At 40.9% G+C, this 24,348-nt stretch overlaps 1 protein-coding gene across 1 annotated transcript in view; it reads right to left on the bottom strand.

Annotated features, from left to right (window-relative positions):
• Nucleotides 1-2,450: 2,450 nt before the first annotated feature.
• The window catches only part of LOC141774734 (uncharacterized), a 158,137-nt gene continuing 136,239 nt past the window's right edge, over nt 2,451-24,348 (bottom strand). Inside the window, exons 10-31 of the mRNA XM_074647531.1 lie at nt 20,293-20,367; nt 17,821-17,937; nt 13,491-13,517; nt 13,335-13,361; nt 13,135-13,188; nt 12,988-13,047; nt 12,829-12,873; nt 12,527-12,604; nt 10,065-10,109; nt 9,808-9,852; nt 9,626-9,706; nt 9,481-9,534; nt 9,294-9,359; nt 9,184-9,210; nt 9,030-9,089; nt 8,874-8,945; nt 8,739-8,765; nt 8,576-8,629; nt 8,225-8,311; nt 7,973-8,074; nt 6,867-6,905; nt 2,451-6,130 (exon numbers count right to left, since the gene is read on the bottom strand). Of these exons, the coding sequence (XP_074503632.1) occupies nt 6,080-6,130; nt 6,867-6,905; nt 7,973-8,074; nt 8,225-8,311; nt 8,576-8,629; nt 8,739-8,765; nt 8,874-8,945; nt 9,030-9,089; nt 9,184-9,210; nt 9,294-9,359; nt 9,481-9,534; nt 9,626-9,706; nt 9,808-9,852; nt 10,065-10,109; nt 12,527-12,604; nt 12,829-12,873; nt 12,988-13,047; nt 13,135-13,188; nt 13,335-13,361; nt 13,491-13,517; nt 17,821-17,937; nt 20,293-20,367 (1,293 nt within the window). The 3' untranslated portion in view covers nt 2,451-6,079. The remainder of the gene's footprint in view (nt 6,131-6,866; nt 6,906-7,972; nt 8,075-8,224; nt 8,312-8,575; nt 8,630-8,738; nt 8,766-8,873; nt 8,946-9,029; nt 9,090-9,183; nt 9,211-9,293; nt 9,360-9,480; nt 9,535-9,625; nt 9,707-9,807; nt 9,853-10,064; nt 10,110-12,526; nt 12,605-12,828; nt 12,874-12,987; nt 13,048-13,134; nt 13,189-13,334; nt 13,362-13,490; nt 13,518-17,820; nt 17,938-20,292; nt 20,368-24,348) is intronic.

Consider the following 24,348-nt stretch of genomic DNA (forward strand, 5'->3'; position numbering starts at 1 on the left):
ATATATATATATATATATTTCAATATATATATATATATATATATTGAAATATAAATATATATATTTCAATATATATTGATATATATATATATATATCTATATATATATATATATTGAAATATATATATATATATATATATATTGAAATATAAATATATATATTTCTATATATATTGAAATATATATATAGAAATATATATATATATATCAATATATGTTGAAATATAAATATATATTGAAATATATATAGAAATATATATATATATATCTATATATATATATATCAATATATGTTGAAATATAAATATATATTTCTATATATATATATATATTTCAATATATGTTGAAATATAAATATATGTTGAAATATAAATATATATATATATATATATATATATATAGAAATATATATATATATATATATATATATATATATATATATTGAAATATAAATATATATATTTCAATATATATTGAAATATATATATAGAAATATATATATACATATATATAGAAATATACTGTATATATATGTATATATATATATAAAGGAAATGAAGGGATACATAAAAACAAAAAAAATCTAAAATAAAATAAAGTAACATAAAATATGCCAGGGGTTATAATAAATAAATAAATAAATAAATAAATAAATAGCAGTAATTTAATAAAAACATTAATATAATGTTATTATGTATTTTATTTATTTTGTAAATTAGTTTAATAATTACCTTCCTTTGTTATTGAATGCGGATTCTAATGCTGATATTAAATATTTAGAAGATTTTTTTTTTTTTTACTATAGCTGTAGCTTAGATTTTCATTATCTTTTTGGAACAACATGCACTTACAGTTGTGCTTGAACATTTTTTTTGAAAATAAATTGGCCATTTTTCTAAATAAAAACCTTTATTAATAATACCAACATCTGCATAGATAGAATATTTCTTAAACAAAATAGTGGGTGCTATTATGTAAATAATATTAATGATGAAAGCATTTTAAACTATGTATTTTTTGGGGAGGTTTAAACATATTTATGATGCCTGCAATATAGATGGATAACAATCCCATGATGGTCAATGACTACAACAAATATGGCATCAATTTAATAATCACAAACATTGCAACACAAATATAAGGTAATTTGTTAATTTAAAACTAGCTATTATTTAAAATTAAAAACATTTAAAGCAGATGTTAATGTTTTATGCCTTTGTTCCCTTCCTAATCAACCAATTGTGTAACATGTTGTTTAGTCTCAGAAACAATGAGGTCATTCAACCGTAACAATGGAGGACATATGAGAATGATTTATGAAAATGTTTCTGTGTTTGATCAAATTTGTGAAATTACGAGCATGCTTCATCGGCTTAATGAGTGACACACCAATATGTGTCCTTCTTATGGGCATATTCGAGCCAGATGGTCCAAAGAATCACTGATGCCATCATCGTTACCATCAGGGATGAGAGGAAGCTTTCTGCTGGTGTTGTATTGTGTTGTGCAGAGCAAGTTTCAGGTCAAGAAATGCTCTTTTGATTTGGAGCTTTCCGCCGGGTGTCAAAGGTCAACAGCAGCCCGATGGTGGCAGGGATCGATCGACACATTCAGCAGAATGCATCGGGAAATATCTCAACAACTAGATGGATTGCCATAAAATGTGGTACAGACATACATGTTCCTCTCAGGATGAAATATAGATAACATGGGTGATCCTCTGATTTTTTTCCTATAGCGCCATCATCAGGTCAAAATTCTAATTTGTCCAATACTTTGGTTTGTCACCAAATACCTGAAAAACTGAGAAACATGCAGGCTAACTTTGAAAAATAGCGACCATCATCGGCCATGTTGGAAATGATCTTTTCAATGGTTTGGCCTAAAATGCTGAACACTGTATGCTATCTGGGACTTTTAGGGAAGAGGAATTCCTATATGATGTAATTTTGATGATCTTTGACCTTCAAATCCACGATATTCAGCTCTAAAAGGTCAATTTTTCAAACTTGTTATAGAGCCTTTGTATTAGGCTCTAATAAAAGCAACAAAAAAAAGTTGAATTATGAACAGTAAAACTACAAATAAGTACACGGAGGTCATGTCAGAGGTCAAAAGGGGTCAACATTTGTAGTTGATGAGAAACGAACCTTCGCTCTCCAAGATGACTCAACTATGTATTCAAGGACGTTCATATCTTTAACTTGCAGGACCACATGTTCTGGTATTGTGCTGCTTTTTATGGTATGTCTCTATTGTGTTACTATTTTCTTTTACAGCTTCTGTGTGTTTTTCTCTCTCACCAAATTAATTTCCTTCTTTGGATAATAAAATGTTATGTTTACTTTTCTGAATAATGACATGCCTATGTGTTATTTCATTGTATTTCTTTTTTATATAAATGCAGTATGAGGTAGGGTTGGTAGGGTTGTTGAAGGAATGAAACTGAATACTTTTACATGATTATGATTTAATGGACAAAAAATAACAAACACATAAAACTGTTGAGTTTACTTCAGTCTAAATGTTTAGTTGACCAGATTTCACGTTATACATTTTTTTTTAGACAAGTAATTACAAAAATAGCTTAATTCTTTTACAACCAAATACACAACCACAAAAAACATTCTCACAAAGTCGAGCTAATACTGCGATATATGACTTGCTAAAACACCAAACTGTATTCAGACACTGTGACTTCATTAAGCCTTAAAAAAACAACAGAAAAAACAACAGAAACTGATGGAATCTGCAAAAAGAAATAAACACATATGATAATGTTAAGTGACAGATAACCATCAGCTTCCAGTGAAATAATGCTAAGAAGCGTGTGGGACATTACATCATATTTATCCCACCGATATGGAAGTGGCCCTGTGTGATGTCGGTAATTCAACTTTGCACGTTGCAGGTTATACTGTAAAAGGAGCTTTGCAAAAATAAAGCTGTTAAGAAGTCATTTCAGACCTAAACAGGGACTACCACTGCAGGGGTATGTGACTATTGAAACATAATGTGAGCCCACTAGTGGATAAAGTTTAATTACAAAGAGGAGGTCAGCATTACCGATGTACTCCAACACTGTTATCCTTCTACTACACTGCTCTTTGAACAAAGTACCTCATTAAAATAGCAAATTCCACCTCCACTTTTTCCACACATCACATATCCATCTGTGCTCCTCTGATTAATTTGAAGATCTTGTATAAAATCATACTTAGCAGCCTGTATGTTGATAGTGAATCTGAAGATAATCAACCAATAAATCAATGTAAATGTTGTAAATGACTGGTTGTCAGTCATGCCTCGCGATTAACCAGAATATATATTGCTCAATGCTATTCATATTGTATCAAAAAGTGCATGTAGAATATACAGATGTCAACTAACTTAAAACACAAATTTTCCATTCATGTGTGTGTATTTCTGTCCATGTAAACAGAACCAAATACGTGTAATCTCTGTCCTGTATGCATGTATCTGAAAATAGTACATCAGTAAACCCAAGTACAATTCCTTCTTTTCTGACGTTCAACATTCCTTTAAACAATATAGACGTGTAACTGTAAATATGTGTGTGGTTTTACATGTGGATGTGCAGAGCAGAGCCTCAAAAGTTAAGCACCAAGACAATATTCCATCTGAGAGAAAAAAATGTATTACAAAGACAATAAAAGTCATCTGATAGTAAAACGTTTTGTGATAATTGAAAAAAAAAAAAAGCACACACGCAAAATGCAAAATAACTGACAGTTATGCACCATTGTCCTAAAGTGTACTTGTTGAATAAAAATGACCCAAAAAAAAATAATGGTTGTGTATACATTTGATTCAAATAGTCTGTTAGTCCTTCAGTCCAAATGACTCATATTGATTCAAAAATATCAAACAAACAAACACGCATTTAAGTCAGCAGCAAGAACTTACACTGTTATCCACACTGGCCAACAGTAATTAAACATCATCAGTGATTAAAAGGATAAAGATCAGACAAAATGCATCGCTGAAAATTATTAAGGAAAATAATTTTGATTGGCAATCATTTGTCAAAAACACTGGTTTAATTATGAATACTGTAAAATGGTTCCTTCAAATCTGGCCTTGAAGTGTTGCTATCGATATATTCCACAAACATGGCGATGCACAGGAATGCAAAATGTAACTGGACAAAAATATAACAAAACAACACACAAAGTCACCACTGACAGAAGTGTAAGCCGCAATAAAAAGATAGACTTACTGACTTCTGAGTGGCTTGTTCAAATGGAAAGACCTTTTAAAGAGGACCTATTATGTTTATTTTCAGGTGCATACTTGTATTTTGGGGTTTCTACTATAACAGGGGTCAGCAACCTGCGGCTCCGGAGCCACATGCGGCTTTTTAGCTCCTCTCCAGTGGCTCCCTGGGGATTTTGGAAAATGGAAATAAATAACTGTTTTTTGTTTACATTTTCATTTTTATTTATCATTGTTGTAGGTCTATGGTACGACGGAGTATTAGGGCCACATTGAGGAAAAAAAATAAATCTGAGATTACGAGAATAAAATCGTAATATCACGAGAATAAAGTCAGAAGTTTACGAGAAAAAAGTCGTAGTATTATGAGAATAAAGTCATAATATTATAAAGTAGTAATTTATACGTGCTATTTTCTTTTTTTCTCGTAAAGTTATGACTTTATTATCGTAATATTACAACTTATATTATAACTCCCTTTGGCGTAAACTTTGTAATTTTGCAGACGTTTTACATGCACCAAAAAAATATATATAACACACTAAAGGAAAGAGAAGAAACACAAAAGCATAATAGGTCCCCTTTAAAGGTTGCTTATAGAGAGTCAAAGTCCCTCACCCTTCCGGTGGTCCACCATGGGACCTTTTTTCGGCAGTCATCGGAGAGAGACAAATCCCATTTTTTCGATCCCGTTTGAATTGCGCCATGAATCACACATATGATGTTTCTTAATTTAAAGGTCCCATATTATGCTCATTTTCAGGTTCATACTTGTATTTTGTGTTTCTACTAGAACATGTTTACATGCTGTAATGTTAAAAAAAACTTTATTTTCCTCATACTGTCTGCTTGAATATACCTGTATTTACCCTCTGTCTGAAACGCTCCGTTTTAGTGCATTTCAACGGAGTCGCAACAGAACTGCGTTGCTAGGCAACAGTTTAGGTCCATGTTTACTTCCTGTCAGCTGATGTTATTCTCATACACTGCAACCAGGAGTAAACTGGTACACATTGAGAATGTTTACGTTTAAAACCGGGTAATGGTCTAAATATTGTAGATTTGTGACATCACAAATGGATAGAAATCCTAACGGCTTGTTTCAAATGCACAATTTCTGAATATTGTATTTCTCCGTATATTGAGCGCTTCAATACTTTCACAGTATTTATATAGCACTTAAAACTTGCTTTATAATATAAAAGACATGAAAATCTTACTTCTTACAATATGGGACCTTTAAATTGACAAACATCATATTTGTGATTCATGGTGCAATTCAGACGGGATAAAAAAAATATTTATCTCTCTCCGTTGACTACCGCTCATATTTTTTCTGAAATAAGCTCCAATGGTGATCCACCGGAAGAGGCGGGACTTCGGCTCTCTATTGCAAATGAAAATGAATCAACTGTCGTTCGAGCTTTCAATGACGGACCACAAATCATACAAGCTGTCAGGATGCTAAACAACGCTGTGCCTTGTCATGATCATGCATGTAATTAGTGAAAAGCTTTACAGAAGAGCCATACAAGAGATCACCACCACCTTGTTCAATGTATCTATGCAGTAAATCCTTCCTTATGTGCCAGTGACGTCAGTGACTCCCAAATAATTCTGACAACATCATCATCAGCCAACCGCAGGTGTGTCCATTTCTTCTCAGGTGAATGTGGAAATGCAGGTTTCTCTGTCGCCCCCCTCCTGGAGAGAGAGATCTGAGTGTTCAGTGTGACGCCGAGAGGCTTCACATGGCTCGCTCTGCTTCATAAAAGGCCAGTCTGCCCCTTGTTGTGCTCTCTGCCTGTCTACGTGTCCTTTCTCCACCAGGCGCCGCGTCCCTTCAGGGCTGAGAGAGACGCTTGCGTTTGAGCTTCTGTCTCGCCATTTCCTCCTTATAAAAAAGACAAGAGAGAGAGGAGAAGAGAGCACTGACCCCACGTTCCTCCATCAGCCACTCCCCAAAGAGATCTGTCCATCCAGCCAAGCGTCCGTGAGTCACACCGTTATATCCACACAGCGTTCATGATTACAATCAGGCAGGCGTTGTTAGTGAGGCCGCTAGACGTTCATCTGGACTGTCCTTTAAAGTAAGAGTCCAACTGCCTGTTCAGTTTCTTCTCTTCCATAAAACCCATAGCTGGATCTCTAGAGTTTAAAAAAAGTTTTTTTGTAATACTGTAGACGCAAAAATGTCCTTGTTAAAAAAAAAAATTCTCAATATATTATATAAAATGTTTTACGAAAACAAAAAAAGGAAAAAAAGGGTTGTTGGTGTAGTATTCAACTGCAATATATACCATATCAATATGTACAGACTCCATGCTGCTGGTTAGTCATCACTGCAAAAGAAGAATAGTATTGATTATTAGTAGCATTATCCACAACATAAATCAGTTCTGATCTCAAATACTCATGCTTCACACACTGTAATATACTTACAAAATGCCCCTGTGTCAAATCAGAGTCAAGCAATGATATTAATGCTGACGATCCACGAGTAATATCAAGTATGCTATGGTTGCACATAGTGTTAGCTTTTTACTACTTTCATAATAAAATGCTAATCATTAGTTAAAACAATATGCTTTAAAAAAAAAAGAAGAAGGTTAGACGTCTTTAACGCTCACCTTGTGCCAGCAGCCTGGTATGGGCAGCCCGTCATGTCCCTGCAGAGAGAACACCATGTTAACGGGCCAGAAGATGTTCTGTACACATTCCAGACAAGTACTTTTTCAGTTGCTTCTAGCCTCTTTATTTAAAGGAACTGTTTGTAACTTCTTACACGTATAAATCAATCCGGGTCGGTGTCCCATGCGCGTTCGCGTGTGGCTACGCTGTTCAGACTCAGACTCCAACACAAACTACACGGAAGCACCAAAACCACAAAGTTGTATCTAGTGAAGCCCGTCTGTTAAACAGTGTTGGCCGCGGTCGGAGGACGCGGGGGAGACCGTAGCTTTGGTCTCCAGGGCCGGAGTCTCTGCTGAACTCTGCTCCTCTGCCTGCCTTCACCCACACACCGCGCTCGTTCTCTCTCTTTCGCTCCACTCTCACGTGCATGCTGCACACTCCACACTGCAGAAGAGTTAGTAGCTCTGAGAATATCTAGTGAATGTACAGTGGACGTTTGTGCAGAAATAACTGCTGCAGCTCCTCCAGACCAACAGAGGTTTCCCGTGTCTTGTGAAGTGACGGGGCTCCGCAGCGAGTAACGTTATCGTCTCCGACCAAAACTCCGGTGTCTCCCCTGTTTCCTCCGGCCGAGGCAGGAAAAGCCAACACTAGGATCAGCATTGATTCATGGACAGACCTTCGTCTGGTCAGCTAACATTACTGCCAAGCAGCTGAAATATAGAGTGATATTGTGGTTTTAGCTGACGTGTGTCGCCTCACTGTGTTGAGCGATGCTCGTTCATGTCTATGTAGAGCGAGCACAAGCGTGAGCAACAGGACGCTGACTTTCATTGACTTAACGGCCACAGGTGTCGCTGTTGACAAGCAATTTCGGATTCTACATAGAGTCCCTTTAATGTTGAAACTTTTTTTCTTTTACTGTTTATTAAGTGTGAATGTCTCTCTTTACGGTGAATACTGAACTAGACATACAGTACACGAGGTATGGGATGGTGAATGAGAGCACACTCATAAAAGAGTTTGAGAGATGAAAAAGACTCGAAACAAAGTGCTTGAATAGAAAATAGAGGAAAAGAGAGATAGCAGAGAGATACTGTACCACAGGACAGGGGGCCTCGGGGCCGGAAGGAGGAAGAGGAGGAGGTGGAGGAGGGGAAGACAGCCCTGCCTCCTGAGACACACCTTTAGTCTGATCACAACCCTGTCAGCAAAGAGCCGGGTACACATTCACAACATTGAGGAGGAAACAAAGAGAAAATGACAGAAACAGTACTGAGAGCAGAAAGCAGGGAGATACTGTGTAAGGTGAGAGGAAAGTGGTGGTAAAGAAATGTGTGTGAAGGTGACGTACCACAGGACAAGGCTGGTCCAGGCCTGGAGGACCCTGCTCTCCCTTCTGGCCCTTTAGACCTCTCTTTCCCACCGTTCCCCTGTCGCCCTGGACACGAGGAGGACAGAAGAAAAACAGTGAGAAGAAAGAATATTGAACTGGTTGTATTTTAACCCTCTGAGACCCACAATAGACCCGTCTTTTTTAGGAGGGTACGGGGGGTCTTTAGGGGGAGACAGCAGGTGAACAGTAGATGTCACATAGAAGTGGTGTACATCATCTGAAAGCTGGGAACCTGAAGGTTAATTTGAGATGCAGCTAAGCACTGTGAGTCAAGTTGTTTTAGTCATAAAGTCTGTGTTTTGTTCTAACCTTGTCTCCTCTGTCCCCTCGGTCACCCTTCTCTCCCATCAGACCCGGGAAACCCTGGACATAGAAGCACAAAACGGGGTCAGGAGGCAGATTATCACTGGACACTGATTGAAGTTCAGTTCAGTTGAAAATGATCTAATTAAAATGTCAGTGAGAAACTCACATCTAGTCCGGGCTCCCCTGGTCTGCCCTGCGAACACACATTCACACGTATAAATATAAATCACAAATGTATGTTGTATTTAAGACAATAAAAACATGTAGTAAACACTTTTGATGGAGGTGATCTTGTGCTTACCTTTTCTCCCTTCGCACCTGGAAGACCCACTAACCCTGTAGACCCAGCTGGGCCCTGGACACCGTCTAATCCCTGCAGTTAAGAGTACATTATCATCATCTGTATCATGTCCAGGTATACTATCATGCTTTATTATGATAATACCGGGTCACTCACTCTGGATCCAGGAGAACCAAAGTCCCCCTTCTCTCCCTTCATCCCGAATCCAGGCTCACCCTGCGTTATAGAAAGACGGGAACACTGAGTACCAAACAACACGTCACATCATAACCTCCATCACATACTACTGTAGATGATGTTGCAGTCTTACCTTCGGACCAGGCATACCGTGCAGCCCCTGGAAAACATTGTGTGCTGTGAGTGTGACGGCTACAGGTGCAACCAACAAACTGGACTTGAATAGTTTCTATAAGTACTCACCATTGATCCAGGGGACCCGGGAACCCCTGGTGGGCCAGGTGGGCCTGGCTGGGAAATCATCTGAACCTGAGCACCATTACAATTAGAGTCAGAGATTACAAATAAAATGTATTCAAACATCTACAGTGAGAAGAATAAATGGGCTAAAACACACACAATAGCTGGTACAGTAAGTTGCTGCACTGACCAGGTTGTCGTCCATCCTGCAGTTGCCTTTCTCTCCTTTGTTTCCGTCTATACCCTGAGACCACAAAGAGCAACATGAACTCTCAGCTGTTTACGTACTTCTTGTGTATATCAGAGTGTCAACGTGTTTTACTGTCACTACTTACGGCCGGCCCAGAGAGCCCCATCTCCCCCTTCTCTCCTCTCTCGCCAGCTGGTCCCGTCCCACCCCCGTCCCCTTTAGGTCCCTGGAGGGCAAAGAATCAAGAAGAGACGTCACGTTCAGTTACATTCAAATAAAACATAAACAAGACATTTAATCAGCCTGTGTGTAATTTTGCAACCGTACCTCCTCCCCATCGACTCCTGCTGGCCCGGGTAAACCAAGCTCACCCTGGAAGAAGACGAAGAGAGGAAACTTGATGAATATGACTGGCTTTAACACCGCACAAACTCAGGTTTTAACACAAGAAATTTGTTCGGTTCGCATGTGCAAAAACTGCTATTAAAATAGTACATTAAAACAACATATCACATCCAGACAGGACACATTAAAAACACTCAAGATAAAGTTAAATATGTGGCAATACATGATTGGGCCCTTACCTTTTCCCCTGAAAGGCCCGGGGGTCCAGGCGGTCCAGGTGGGCCCTGCAGAAAGACAAGATATTGAGCGAGTGATACTGTTTATATGCCCCAGATAAACTTCACAACATGTTCTAATCCTACACTGAATTACAATTTATCCATCGTGCACCTGCAATAATGTTTGGGCCACTTGGGGGCGGTGGAAACAAGCTGTAAATATCACCACCTTTTTAAATTGATACGGTGAACTTATTATCAAATAGTTGCTTATTTTGTGCGTCAAACATTCGTTTGGAGTCGTCTTTGAGTCCACTTGAGAATTAGGTGTCCAGTATTTACTCTCCTTTTAGTTATCCTTCGTTCTCCACAGACTCCTCAGGGACATACCTGCCTCTTTAGCTGCTAAATGCTCCACAATGTTCACCAGCTAGTCGCTTATCTTGGTCTGTCTGCCGTTTGTGCTGGACAGGTAGCATACAGTGGGTTTTTTAGAGCTTTTTTTGCTAAAGCATTGCTGATGAGAGCTGTGAGAGTGAACAGTAGGAGCTGAAACTTCATCCAGAGAGCCGAGGGGAACTGCAGAGATAATTCATCACTATGGATGAACCTTTGAGTAGTCATGTGATCTGTTGTTAATATAAAAATACTGATGATGATAGCCACTTTGATTACTTCTGTTATTTGCAAACATGTTGTATATATATGTGTCTGTTTATACTCTGTTTATCAGAATGGTGGAAAAACTGGGAACACACAGAACTCCAGCGTGAGGCTTGAACGTGGGCCAACACCGAAACAATCAGCTGATTGATTTCACAACGCCGGCCCGACAGTAAACAAAACTTCTTTCGTTCAGTCCGTTCGCTGATCACACAACCAACTTGAAGCAATTTTTTATCTCACAAAGACTGTGCTGAATGTGGTTTGTGGTACACAATTATAGCTTGGCATCATTTTTCATCATTCTGTTGATTGTTTTGATGCAGGAAAGGAGGAGAAACAGAACTGTCACTTTACTGTATGCAACACTAACGATGGATGAAGAATAGCACATCACATCCATCCATCCCGTGCCGTCTTCTATGTTGGTGGATGAGTGACAGCCTCTTAAATCATGCTCCTTAATCTTTACATCCACAGTTACTTCTCCCTCTGAAGTCCGCGGCCATCTTGAAGTCATAAACCCATGTTTCCCTCCCAGAGGTGTACACGCTGATTCTCCAGTTTCTAACTTTTTGTTCGTCCTTTCCATTTAAGCCATGGAAATCAACAGATGTTTACAAACAACTATGTGATCTGAGATATTCCCTCAATGGAAAATGGATGGCTGCTCGTGCAAATAATTATAAATTAAAGCAGTAACATGCATCATCGCCTAAAAAACAGCTTTTCACACTCAAGACAAGTGAATGGATCATAATAACACGAGCTGTGTGGCCGATGAGCGCCCCCCGCTTCACGGATATAGAAACTCTGGCTTGCGTGTGATTTGGTGCCAACTGATCAACGTTGGCAAGAGGCTCCCTGATAAGATCTCAGGTTCGTGTTTTCACAGTAACCGTCTCACGCTGTAGACGTTTACAGCGTTGCATGCAGGAGCACCATTTCAGATCGGGTCCGAGGGGACATGGTGTGCATAGTGGTTTTTAATCAAATACACACTCTGCTGCAGAGATAGTCATCTGTTATTAGCATGTAGCACGGTACACGGTGGAGTCAAAGGGTCTTGTGTACGAAGAGGGATATATAACTGAGACTGTGGCGACTATGAGGGGGTTCCCCTCCCTCCTGACGCATTCCCCTTGTGCACTCAGTTATGTGGAACACTAATGCATAGATTAAATAAAACACCATGCTGCCCTGTAGCAAGTTACAGCCACGTATTGTGAGGCATGTTAACATGAAAACACACAGAACAATGCAACAAAGGCTGTTGATTTTTCTGCATGATTAAGCATCGAGCTTCTCGAGGCTCCGTGTTATCTGATAGAGGAGCACAGCTGTACTGTATTTGCTGCGTTTTAATCCCAAGTGAATACACAAGAGAGCCTGGTAGACCGGTAAACAGGGGACATTCAGTCTTTAGATGTGGCCTCTGTGGAGTGACATCCAGTACATCTGAAGGATGTAGTTCTGGGTGGAGGGCATCGACAAAAACACACAGATCCACTGGATGAAGCAGGCGTGGATACACACAGGATGTGTGTGTGTGTGAGTTTATGCAAGTCTGTGAGCATAATGCATCCTCATAGGTGTTAGTTACTGATCACTTCACCAAAAAAAACCATGCAGGCACAACAACAAATTACCGAAACACTGATGGTGTCGATGGCCTGTCAGGAAGAAAACGGCGACATGTTCAGTTTTGCGGTTCGGAGAAGAAAATATTACCACGCTACCATTTCTGGGCTTGTTTAAGTTTGGAATATCTGATGCAACCATATATATCATGGTGTCATTGACGCTTTAATATCACTAACCTGGAAAGCATCTAGAAGCTTCCCATTGAAGTCGATGATGTCCGAGGAGCCTGTGGCGCCTTTTTCTCCAGGATAACCCTGAGAGGCGGAGAATGAGAGACACATAAAACTATAAATAAAACACGAGAGGGTCATTTTACAGGTCTGCAAAATTTCATGGTAATTAGGTGATAATTAGCAAGTAACCTATTTGAAATTTCTTTAGAATTACTGACAAATTACTCCCAATATTTACTGTAAAATGAAGTGTTACCTACAAGAGTTTATCACAGATGATTTTAGAGGGTTAATAATACACATACCGTGGATCCCTGTGCTCCTTGCTCTCCGATTTCCCCTTTGTCTCCCTGTTTGATCACACATATGGCACATTATGATAAAACTCTCTCACACAATAGACATGTTTTATATATAGTGTAGAAATAATATTATAGGTAAGATATTCATCATCGATCTTCTACCTTTAATCCTGGGAGTCCATCTATGCCTCTCTCTCCTTTTTCTCCCGCTCCTGACTCGCCCTGTTTGCAAAAACACAGTAAAAACGTTCAATGCATGAAAAGACATTAAAATACTTATTATGAAGGCTAACCGATGCTTCTCTGTACCTTCTCTCCCGCAGGACCCTGTTGGCCGGGATAGCCGGGCTCTCCGTTTTCTCCCTGTCAATTCATAAAAAGTCAATAAAAGTCAAAAATGCAAACTTTTGGTCACATGATGCGTCTGCAGCAAACAGCAGAATGTGACATCACATGACACTTGAGAAAAAACAAGAAGTAAAGTCAAGGTAATTTATTAATGATCGTACCGGCTTCCCAGGTAATCCTTGTAACCCCTGAGGCAGAAATATATTTGGTTACCATAATTATCAAGAGAAAGGCAAATCATCACCGCAGACTTATAATAAATGAGTAATTCATGAACAACAATCAGACGGTTTGAACTGGATTTGAGCTGCACTCACGTCGATGCCATCACGACCGGGAAAACCCTGAGGAGGACAGAGAGAGAAACTTAGGCTACGTTCTGAATTGCAATACTTTTTCATTTTTACTTTTAGTACTGCAGCTGCACTTAAAAAGTATGTACTGTTGGGACATACTACTTCATCATAACATTGTGCCTTGAACGTTGACCCTCTTGCTCAAATATCTGCTGCGAAAAAAAGGAGAAAACGCAATGCTGGCTTGCTGCAAAATGCGACCGAATTTAGTTTGACATCCTGGTATTTTTGCCATACTGCATTTGACATACATGTATTGGGACATACTTAAAGCTGAAGTAGGCGAGATCGGAGCAAATATGATTAAAAAGAGTTATTTTTATAAAACGGTCGCTATATCGTGACAGTAGTACATGAAACAGGTAACCTGAAAAACATTATGTGCCTCTGTATCCTCCGGTGCTCCTAAAGGAATCTGCAAGATTTCACAGACCGGAGGAAAACAAGCAGTAAGAGCTGATCTGAGGTCTGCTGTCCAGCTGCCGTCTATGAGAGCCGGCTGTCAATCACTCTGAACTCCGACCAAACGGTCAAACTAGGCAGCGCTGATCAAATATGAATCAATATTATGTTACGTTAATGTCTATTTCTCTCCTCACATGTTTTCAGAATCATCTTGTAGTGCACGGTTTAGCTGTAAAATGAGAATGTTTGTGACGCCACCGCCATTGTGAAATCTGGTGAAGGAACGCCAAGTTCTGGTCACATGACCGGAGCACAGCCAATAGGAATGCTCTCTCTCTGAAATGACCTGTGATTGGTCAAAGTCTCCCTTCATGGGCTAGATTTTCTAAAGTCTGAAAACAGAGCCATGAGGAGGAGCAGAAGTCTAGTTATCTCTCAGAACACTTGAATTACAATATGCTGAAAGGTTATTATGGGATTTTTGCTCAATGATGCCAAAAATATATACTGCCTACTGCAGCTTTAATCTTTTTCTGGCATACTAAACATATGGTAGTATGGGTACTAGAACGCAGTTATGGTCTCACTTGACATCAGGTAAATCTCCATTAAAAGAGTCGACCCACTTTAGCCACTAGATGTCAGTGTTTAATAAGGCATGACCAGTCCACGGACAAACACTTATTCTGAGTACATACAGACGGGGGGATAAAGGTAAAACAAGACGCCTCTAAAGGGCACGATTGGTAATTGGTGGCAGGAGATGACTCTGGAGCCCTGGCCCCCCAACACAAACACAAACAGTATTCAATGTCCACTTTTTCAGCATCTGTCCATCAGTGATGTGCTTTATTTAGGTAAACAGGCGTATCTGAGGGCCAGGTGGACGCGTGCTTGGAGCAGCTAAACATCTGCTATGAAGTCATCCATGGCAGAGACGGCTTAGTGGGATTATGTGCAACAGCCCTCCATCTCTTTCTCTTTCTACGCTGCTATCAAGTAGTTGTGTTTACTCAATCACTCAGGGTGCTGTAATAAATGCATGATAGAAATTAGAGGTTATTAGACTTCTGCTCCGTCCTCATATTTTACAATATAATGTGCAGAAGCTACTTCGATGTGTCCCAGTTGGTTTTTCTTCCTCCTGCTCTCTGCCAGCACATACAAGCTGCCATCCTGGTCCTCTTTCAGTCCCATCCTCATTCGCTCCAGCAGCTTTTTAACCTCTTCATCTCACCCCCCTCTTACCTCCTCCTCCTCCTCCCTCCTCACCTTTTGATCTTTCCTCCTTCTCAGCAGCGGGAAACAAATCGCCGTTGCAAATAATTTAGCACTTCTTTTATCCTGAGCGCAGTAAAGGGATGGATGAACACCAGTTCAGATGTCAAATACATTTTCCGATTATGAACGAGTCTAAATTTACGTAAAATGACGTCTTGAACTTAGATGTGTTATTTACGGACACCACACATCAGACAGAAACTAGCTGCAACTTAGTTTGAGCTGTCATTCCTTTACTTCTCACTTTACGGATACAAACAACGATGGTTTAAGGAAACCCACACTGGCAAGCTTGCTCACTTTCTCCAGACATCTGCCCACAACATGGAGCGCCTCTTAGCACCACTCTGCTTTGTTTTGCTGTTTTGGGTTTTGCAACGCCTTTAAAGCTGCAGTAGGCAGTATATATATTTTGGCGTCATTGGGCAAAAATTCCATAATAACCTTTCAGCATATTGTAAATCAAGTGTTCTGAGAGATAACTAGACTTCTGCTCCTCCTCATGGCTCTGTTTTCAGGATTTAGAAAATCATTGAGAGAGCTTTCCTATTGGCTGTGCTCCGGTCATGTGACCAGAACTTGCCGTTCCTTCACCAGATTTCACAATGGCGGCGGCGTCACAAACTTTCTCATTTTACAGCTAAACCGTGCACTACAAGATGATTCTGAAAACATCTGAGGAGAGAAATAGACATTAACGTAACAGAATATTGATTCATATTTGATCAGCGCTGCCTAGTTTGATCGTTTGGTCGGAGTTTGCGAGTGATTGACAGCCGGCTCTCATAGACGGCAGCTGGACAGCAGACCTCAGATCAGCTCTGACTGCTTGTTTTCCTCCGGTCTGTGAAATCTTGCAGATGCCGTTAGGAGAACCGGAGGACACAGAGGCAGATGATTTTTTTCAGGTTACCTGTTTCATGTACTACTGTCACGATATAGCAACCGTTTTATAAAAATAATTTTTGCTCCAATCTGCCTACTTCAGCTTTAATCAACTTGGAGAATACATTTGAAATCGACTAGGTTACAGGACGGGCTTCAATCCGTCTGAGGTGTGAGCTGACTTTCTCTTTTGTCGGTTCTGCATAAGCTCTCAACTCACCCACACTGAAACCAACACTTTTCACTTGACTCCTTTGGCCGCCCGGTGCCAGCTGAGGGTAACCGAGCATTCATTTCTTCTCTTGTTTAAACAACAATTACCTTCACAGCCTCTTTCTTTCTTTCTCTCTTCTCCATCCTACGACCACAGCTTTAAACTGCCGCTGCATATGAACTAAAAACTCTGGCAAGCTGAAAGTTAATTTTTGAGTACTGCCTCAGGCGAGGAGCACAACTATTGTTCGGCGAGGCCAGCAAACTGCCCATGAACTCGCCGCAGTGCCATACAGTGTCTGTTTCAGGAGGTGCACGGCGACACAGTCGTGGTAGGAGGGTGGGAGAATGGGAGAACGGGGGGGGGCGTGTTGGAGAACTTTGCGGCCGCTGACTTACACAAAACAGATGAGGGCAGGAGGAGAGCTGCTATTCTGGGAGCTTTTAGGTAAGCCACAGCTCACTGGTAAACTCGGAAGAATGAAAATATGGGTTCATTGCAATTTACTGCGTAGACCCCCCTCCTTAATACATGTGTATAAATGCACATTCACACACTCATTTTGCAATCTGTCACACCCTAGGGGGAGGTTGAACCCTACCAGGTCAGCTCGATTAGGAGTAATAACGGGTAACCGAGGTGTGTTACGTGGCTGCATTCTCTGTGGTGTAACCTTAGTTAGAGGGTGAGGAAAAACGGGGAGAAAGATGGAGGAGGACTAGAATAACAGCAACCGAGAGGAGTGTGTGGTTGTACATTTGGCACTTGTGATGCATCTTCAACCAACCGAAGACAGCACACGTCACATTTCGCTGTTCATATCCCTCCAATGGCTCCCAGTTGCCGCTCGCATCAAATTCAAAACCCTGTTGCGTTCCTTCACCAGATTTTACAATGGCGGCGGCGGCGTCACAAACTTTCTCATTTTACAGCTAAACCGTGCACTACAAGATGATTCTGAAAGCATCTGAGGAGAGAAATAGGCATTAACGTAACATGATATTGATTTATATTTGATCAGCGCTGCCTAGTTTGACCGTTTGGTCGGAGTTCGCGAGTGATTGACAGCCGGCTCTCATAGACGGCAGCTGGACAGCAGACCTCAGATCAGCTCTGACTGCTTGTTTTCCTCCGGTCTGTGAAATCTTGCAGATGCCGTTAGGAGCACCGGAGGACACAGAGGAACATGTTACCTGTTTCATGTACTACTGTCACGATATAGCAACCGTTTTATAAAAATTACTTTTTTAAATCACATTTGCTCCAATCTCGCCTACCTCAGCTTTAATGATGATGACAAAAAAACGAAAAAATCAGCTTCTATATACCCCGTGCGTCTCCTGTCGGCGCCTGCGTCCGATCGGACTTGAAGCTGTCGTTGGCATTTACTCCCGTTGTTCCCTTCTATTTCATCCCTCCTTGTGTTGTACCAACTCTCAGATGTACATCGCTTTGGACAAAAGCGTCTGCTAAATGAAATAGAATTGTGCATGAGGAGAAACTCACCGACTCGCCAGCAGGGCCACGTGGCCCGTCCTTGCCTGTGTTCCCAGGGGGGCCTCGGGGCCCGGGGGGACCTGGAGGACCCGGAGGACCAGCGGCTCCAGCCTGGCCCTGGTCACCCTGATGAAAAAAAAAACAACAAAGAATGAGGGAAAGAAATACAAAACATTATTTTTTAATAGTTTTTAGTCTTTGGTTGCCTATAGTCTCTGTTTGTCTGTTTCAGTGCAGGTGAAAGAAGGCTGCGTTTCTTGAACCAATCAGAATTGTCGAGGGCGGGCCTTAACTTCTTTGGTCAACACCATGTGATATAGCTAATATTAAATACATATTCCTGAAACCTGCAGCAATTGATTTGGCCACTCGGGGGGAAGCAATGAACTGAAATATCATCATCACAGCGAACAGTTGCCTAATTTACACACTCAGCGGAGAGGGAGCAACAATAGCATTCATTTGGAGCCATGTTCGTGTCCATCTTAGTCCAATATTCACTCTCCTTTTATCTCTATTTTTGGTCTCCACCAGCTAGTTGCTAACTTTTGTCTATCTGTGGTTTTGTGCTGGGCATACGGTGGGTTTAAAGGTTGTTTTTTTTATAATATGAAAACTGCTGTAACCGCTGAAAACAACGCTATGAGAGTGGTGAGAGTCAATCAAAACAGTAAAGTTGTGGGTTGGAAAAACCAAAACATTAGCTAAAAGATAAGCTGAGAAGAACTGCAGAGTAGGTTGATAATCCTCTGAGGGTTCATCGCAATGAGCGACTAAATATATCGGTTAAGTAAGGGATAATGTACAGCTAGCTGGTCATTGTTGTGAAAGAATCCCCAACAGGGCGATGCTGCACCCCGACGCCTAGCGTCTCCCATCGCCCTGAAGGGGATTCTTTCACAGCAATGACCCGCTAGATGTACATTATCCCGCTTATTACACGGCTACTTACTGAAGAAATCAATATTTTGACACAAAAACAATCCGCCAGAGTCTCTTACACACCAGAAATTGTTAATTGAGAGGACAACATCATCTGTTGAATGAGGTATTTCTTTTCTGTTTACGCTTCAGAAAAAAGGACTGTCGTCTCGTATCAAAGATCCTTTCATCACCGGATTAACATCTAACTGGGGACATGTCTCGCTCTGATGACTTCCACCCTCGTGCTTACGCCAAACACAAACCATTAACGCCCTTAAAGTCTTGCCCACCGCTGAAGGGGATGTAGTTTTGTCTCTGTAGTCGCATGGTGACACTTCCTCTGCAGCCTCTCATCTCTATAGACATGTGCTGCATTAGCGTTGGCTTTGTTGTGGCAAGCAACATGGTACAGTACAGCAAGTCCTTTCAAGAAAATTATATTACCAAGACCTTCAAATAGACGACTAAAACCTTATTTCCCTGCGCTGATAATTATTATGTCTCTATTAAGCTATGGCTTGAACCAAACTGTCACCAACAAAGCTCTTCTCTACTCCGTGTAATGAGAAGCACACATTTCTCGAGGCTCTCTGAAATGTGTGTGGTTCAAGAACATTTCTGGATGCTTTAGAACTTTTATAAACAGTTTTAACATATCAAGTCATGTTAATGCAACTAAACAAGCCAGCACACACAGGAAAATTATGGAAAACAAAATAGGGCTGTCAAAAAGGTAACGAGATAATAACGTGAATTTGTTTAAACGTCACAAATTTCTTTAACGCATCTTGCGATTTTTAATTAATCTTAAAAATAGCGGGTGCAGTTTTAAAGCCAGAGTGGAGGTACTGGCATCATATGAGACTAGAAAACCTAATGAATCCATTGGTACCAACCATGTCATACTAGCTTGTTACAAAAGAGGCTAAATAACGCTCCAAACTTGCGCTAAATTTTGGCAAGTAAAAACCGTCATGGCCATTTTCAAAGGGGGCCCTTGACCTCTGACCTCAAGATATGTGAATGTAAATGGGTTCTATGGGTACCCACGAGTCTCCCCTTTACAGACATGCCAGCTTTATGATAATCACATGCAGTTTGGGGCAAGTCATAGTCAAGTCAGCACACTGACACACTGACAGCTGTTGTTGCTTGTTGGGCTGCAGTTTGCTATGTTATGATTTGAGCATATTGTTTTATGCTAAATGCAGTACCTGTGAGGGTTTCTGGACAATATTTGTCATTATTTTGTGTTGTTAATTGATTTCCAATAATAAATATATACATACATTTGCATAAAGCAGCATATTTGTCCACTCCCATGTTGATACGAGTATTAAATACTTGACAAATCTCCCTTTAAGGTACATTTTGACAATAGACAATCATGCGATTAATCGCGATTAAATATGTTAATCGATTGACAGCCCTAGGAAAAAAAATCTTCAAACATGAACAAGTACGAAAGAAGGAAGATGCGTGGCTGATCAGAACATGCGTAATGAAAGGTTGGTTAAAGTGTTAAAAAAGTGCACACATGCCTTAGTCGTGTTCTACCTTCAGAAAGCGTCTCTGAAAGCTACCGGACTGATCTCCAGAGAGAAAGCCATGGTCATATCTGGGGAAGACCATCTGAGATGCAAGAGGTTCAAAAATAGAAAACACAGCAGAAGAAAGGAAAGAAAATAGAGGAGAGGCGTGTTGAAGGAGAGAAGAGAGGAGGAGAAGAGAAAGAGATAAATGAGTAAAGAAACCCAGAGTTTAATTAACGGATTGCAGATGAGAGTCCAACCAAGAGGGAAATATCTGCTGTTGGGGAAAAAACAGATGAGAGTTGAGCAGCCAAAAGAGAGAAAGCTGAAGAAGAGCGTTATTGCTCGTCTTTCTGCAGGGATAGTGACAGATGAGCAGCCCTGCCAGAGAGCAGAGGCTGCTGGGAGGAACAGTTCGCTCGGAGGAACAAACCTTGGCAATCTGATTACTTTGCAGACCTGCGTATGTGCTGTAGTTAGGAGGACCCTGAAGAGAGGAAGTGACAAAGGGGAAAGGTGAGCAACTTACTGTAGCATACCGATGTGGTTGAAAAGATTTAAACCCCCCCCCCCTTCCAGCGTATTTTACCATGTCCATGATATTGCATATTCATTTGAGTCATTTCCTGACTAAGTTGATTTACACTTTATGCCAAAATGTGTTTGACACCGGTTCGGTGTCAGTGCTGGGGGACGGTGCAACCTCCAAAACGTCCCAAAAACTCCATATCAAACGGCGGACCACGGCAACATGTCTATCCGTCCTCCGGGTGTGCTGCGGTGCGGCTCCTTGGCCAGCAGACGGCCGCCTCACCAGGAGGAGACGGTAAAGAAGAGAGCGAGAGAGTCGGCGTGTTGCGTTAATTCTTTCGTGGGGCTGATGAACGGTAAATTAATCTAAGCTGGCTTCATCTAAACTGGGTTGGAAAATGATGCAATCAGGTAATGAATTACGTCTGACTATTAACCACATTCCCATTCTCTGTTTGAGGAAGAATGTAAACCAAAAAACAGGAAGTAACATTGGCTGGAGGGGGGGCTTTTAAATAGCCTCATGACAAGAACAAAAATACATCATCTGCAAATAGTGAGACGTACGTTTCATTAAAACTGAGAAATCAAAAGAAAACTGTCCCCATTGCCCTTTCAGAAACTGTATCCTGGATCTGTGTGTGTTCCATTAAATGTCTTCCCATCCTTCCCTCCACGACCAAACCAAACAGAGGTGGCTTGGCTCTTTCCAGCCGACAGACAGCGCCTGTGATGATTGTCTGTCAAGCTGAAAAGGAGCAGAGTTCGTCTGCCGCCACAGAGCTCGCAGCACTGCGTTGCCTCTCTGGTTGAGTTCCCTCCAAAAACACACTGGAGGAAGGATGGAGAGAAGATCTAAGAGGAGGAGGGAGGAAGCACAGCGGGGGTATAGTAGGGAGAGAGAGAGAGAGAGAGAGAGAGGAGGGGAGACGCTAGCCAGCTCATGAGGTTTCCGTTAACAGGCTGCGGCGAGTGCTGGATAGCTGAGGTTTTTTTCCGACACCGCAGACCCCCTCCTCCTCCTCCTCTCTTTGCCCGTACACCCTCCTCTCTCCCCACTGTCACATTCACTCATTCACACCGTTCCCACCATGGAGACCACATACTGTACACATATGCTCCTTAAACATCAACTCATAAGAGAATAGGCTGTTTCACAGTGGGACTCCCCCTCTACCTCGTTCTCATCAGACCGTAGGCTGATACTAAGACAAACAGCCATTCAACCTCGGAGCCCCGTCTAACCGTGGCCTTTTTGTAGCTGCTCCGAGGGAGGCGAGATGAGGCTTTGGCTGGGGATGAAACTCCCATCGTGGCTCGTCTTTTCAACCCAGCCGCCAGACGAACCTAAACATGCACCGACAACGTCCTGCTAAGGATGTGACAGTATGGGAAAAAAAGGCTACCATCTTTATGCCTTAAAAGTTGCTTTGGAAAAACACACAACATGACCTTTTGTGACATATTTTTGGTGGATTCATAACATCTGATTGTGCTTTAACACCCCTTGTTATCGTGTGCTTGTAATCTGTTCTGCAGATTCAGCCGGACAAGAGCAATGAAAAAGATAGATTGACAGGAAGTCCCAGGTTGACAAGGATTCATGGCCACTTCCTGTTTTCACATGTTTTACTCTCATCCTCTCGCGGAGGTCAGAGGTGAATCAGCGTACAATGTTGACATCAGCGCAGGTGACGACTGAGCTCATGTACTGATGATGCACCACCTTTTATCTGCTCCGCCGTCAGCGGGCTTTTGATTCATTGCCGTTAAGAAAATCATGTTTTAAACATCCAGAGACCAAATGTTTTTCATTTGCTAACCTATCTAGCCATATCTATGAAAATGTACCCCGGTGCCAAACCTCATTCATAAATACAGTAGTTTTTAGGAGCTGCAGGGTTTGTTTTGAACCGAGCTTGTGTCTCTAAGCGATACTCTGAGGTTTTTTCGGCATGCAGACTTATCCAAAAGACATCCAAGCTCCAGGAAGCCTCGTCCAAATGCAATATTTACCATTTGGAAGAACCGTGCGATGCAGAACGCCAAAAAAGATTTAATTCTTGCACAAACTATTACCTCAAAATCTGAAGGGGGATAAGAAGCTGGGAAACCTAAATGGCGTACGCCTTGATGGGAATCAGGAATTCCTGTAATGTTTCTGAGCCGCATCATAAATATTGTTCCGCTGGGCGGCCCTGTCAAATTTACACTCCATTTATGCTCCGCTATAAAACAATAGTCTCATTTCCAGTACTCATAACGCACACACTGATATACCAATACGGTCAGGCTTCAACTCGTCTTGGAAGATTTATAACTACACATCTATTTCTAATTCTAAGCCTCATTTGTTGGATAATCTTTTAAAGAATGTTAGTAATAATAAAGACAAGCAGCAAACGGCTACAAAAGCCTTTTTAAGAGGAACATTTGTAGTTTTTGTAAATATTTAATGTGTGCGTATTTTGAAAGTTTAAGTGGCTCACAGTCAGAGTTATGGTCCTCATAAGACAGGCCACTGCCAATATGGAAATTATTGTATGATAATCTGTTTTGTTGGGCTACATCAATTAAAATGTGTATAAGCATATACATATATATATATATATGTATATATATATGTGGGATTTGTGGCACAAGTTGTCCAAAATGTTTTATGTTTTATCAGAAGAGTCCAAAAACCCCAAAGTTATTCAATTAGAAGACTAAGAAAACAGCAAATATTCACACTTAGGAAGCTGCAACCAGTGAACTTTTGACATGTTTGGTTAAAAAAACAGTTACGTAAACAATTAATCAATTAATCAATTAATCAATAAAGTGACTAATCATTTCACTTCTATGTTATGTTTCTCAAATTTAGGGGAAATGCAGAAAACTTACAGACAAAACATGAGAAATCTTATCTCTTTCCCAAACAATGCGTCAATTTCCGCATTTCTTTGCATGCTCCTCGCAGTGTGACCTTTGACCTGCTATTATATTCTAAACATGATTAAAGCTACAAAAACAACATTCAGGATTCACGGTGTACATGAATTCTTCAAAGAATCCAAGCTGCTTACTATGTAAAGCACAGTAGGGCTTATTTTCAAACCGCAGTGAATGAAACGGGAGATAATTACATATAGACCTCCCGGTGGGACGAATGATATCACATGAAAAGACAACACCGACAACATGGACCAGATGCAGAGCGAGGTTTCTCCGTGATATATATAAAAAAAAAAAAAAGTTTGGTTGAGATGAGATGGCAGCTTTGGCGCAACGCCCCCGACCGTTGGGGTTTTGATGGTGACGTTTAAGTTATTTCCATCGTTCTTTAATATCATCGTTTCTCATCTCTGGCTTTGGAGATGTGGGCGACTCAAACCTCATCACAGGAGCGCCGGGCTACAGTATGTTGTTGGTGCAGTTGCTGGGGAAGCCGCGCAGGGTAAACACACTTTTGAATTATAAAAAGCCCTCGAGTGTTTAATGTTATGTGGGTAGAACAAAAACGTGTGATCAGAAGTGTGTTCACATTTGTCCGTTTGCACGTGCACAT

The sequence above is a fragment of the Sebastes fasciatus genome, chromosome 10 (assembly GCF_043250625.1).
Source record: "Sebastes fasciatus isolate fSebFas1 chromosome 10, fSebFas1.pri, whole genome shotgun sequence".
In the NCBI taxonomy this organism is placed as follows: domain Eukaryota; kingdom Metazoa; phylum Chordata; class Actinopteri; order Perciformes; family Sebastidae; genus Sebastes; species Sebastes fasciatus.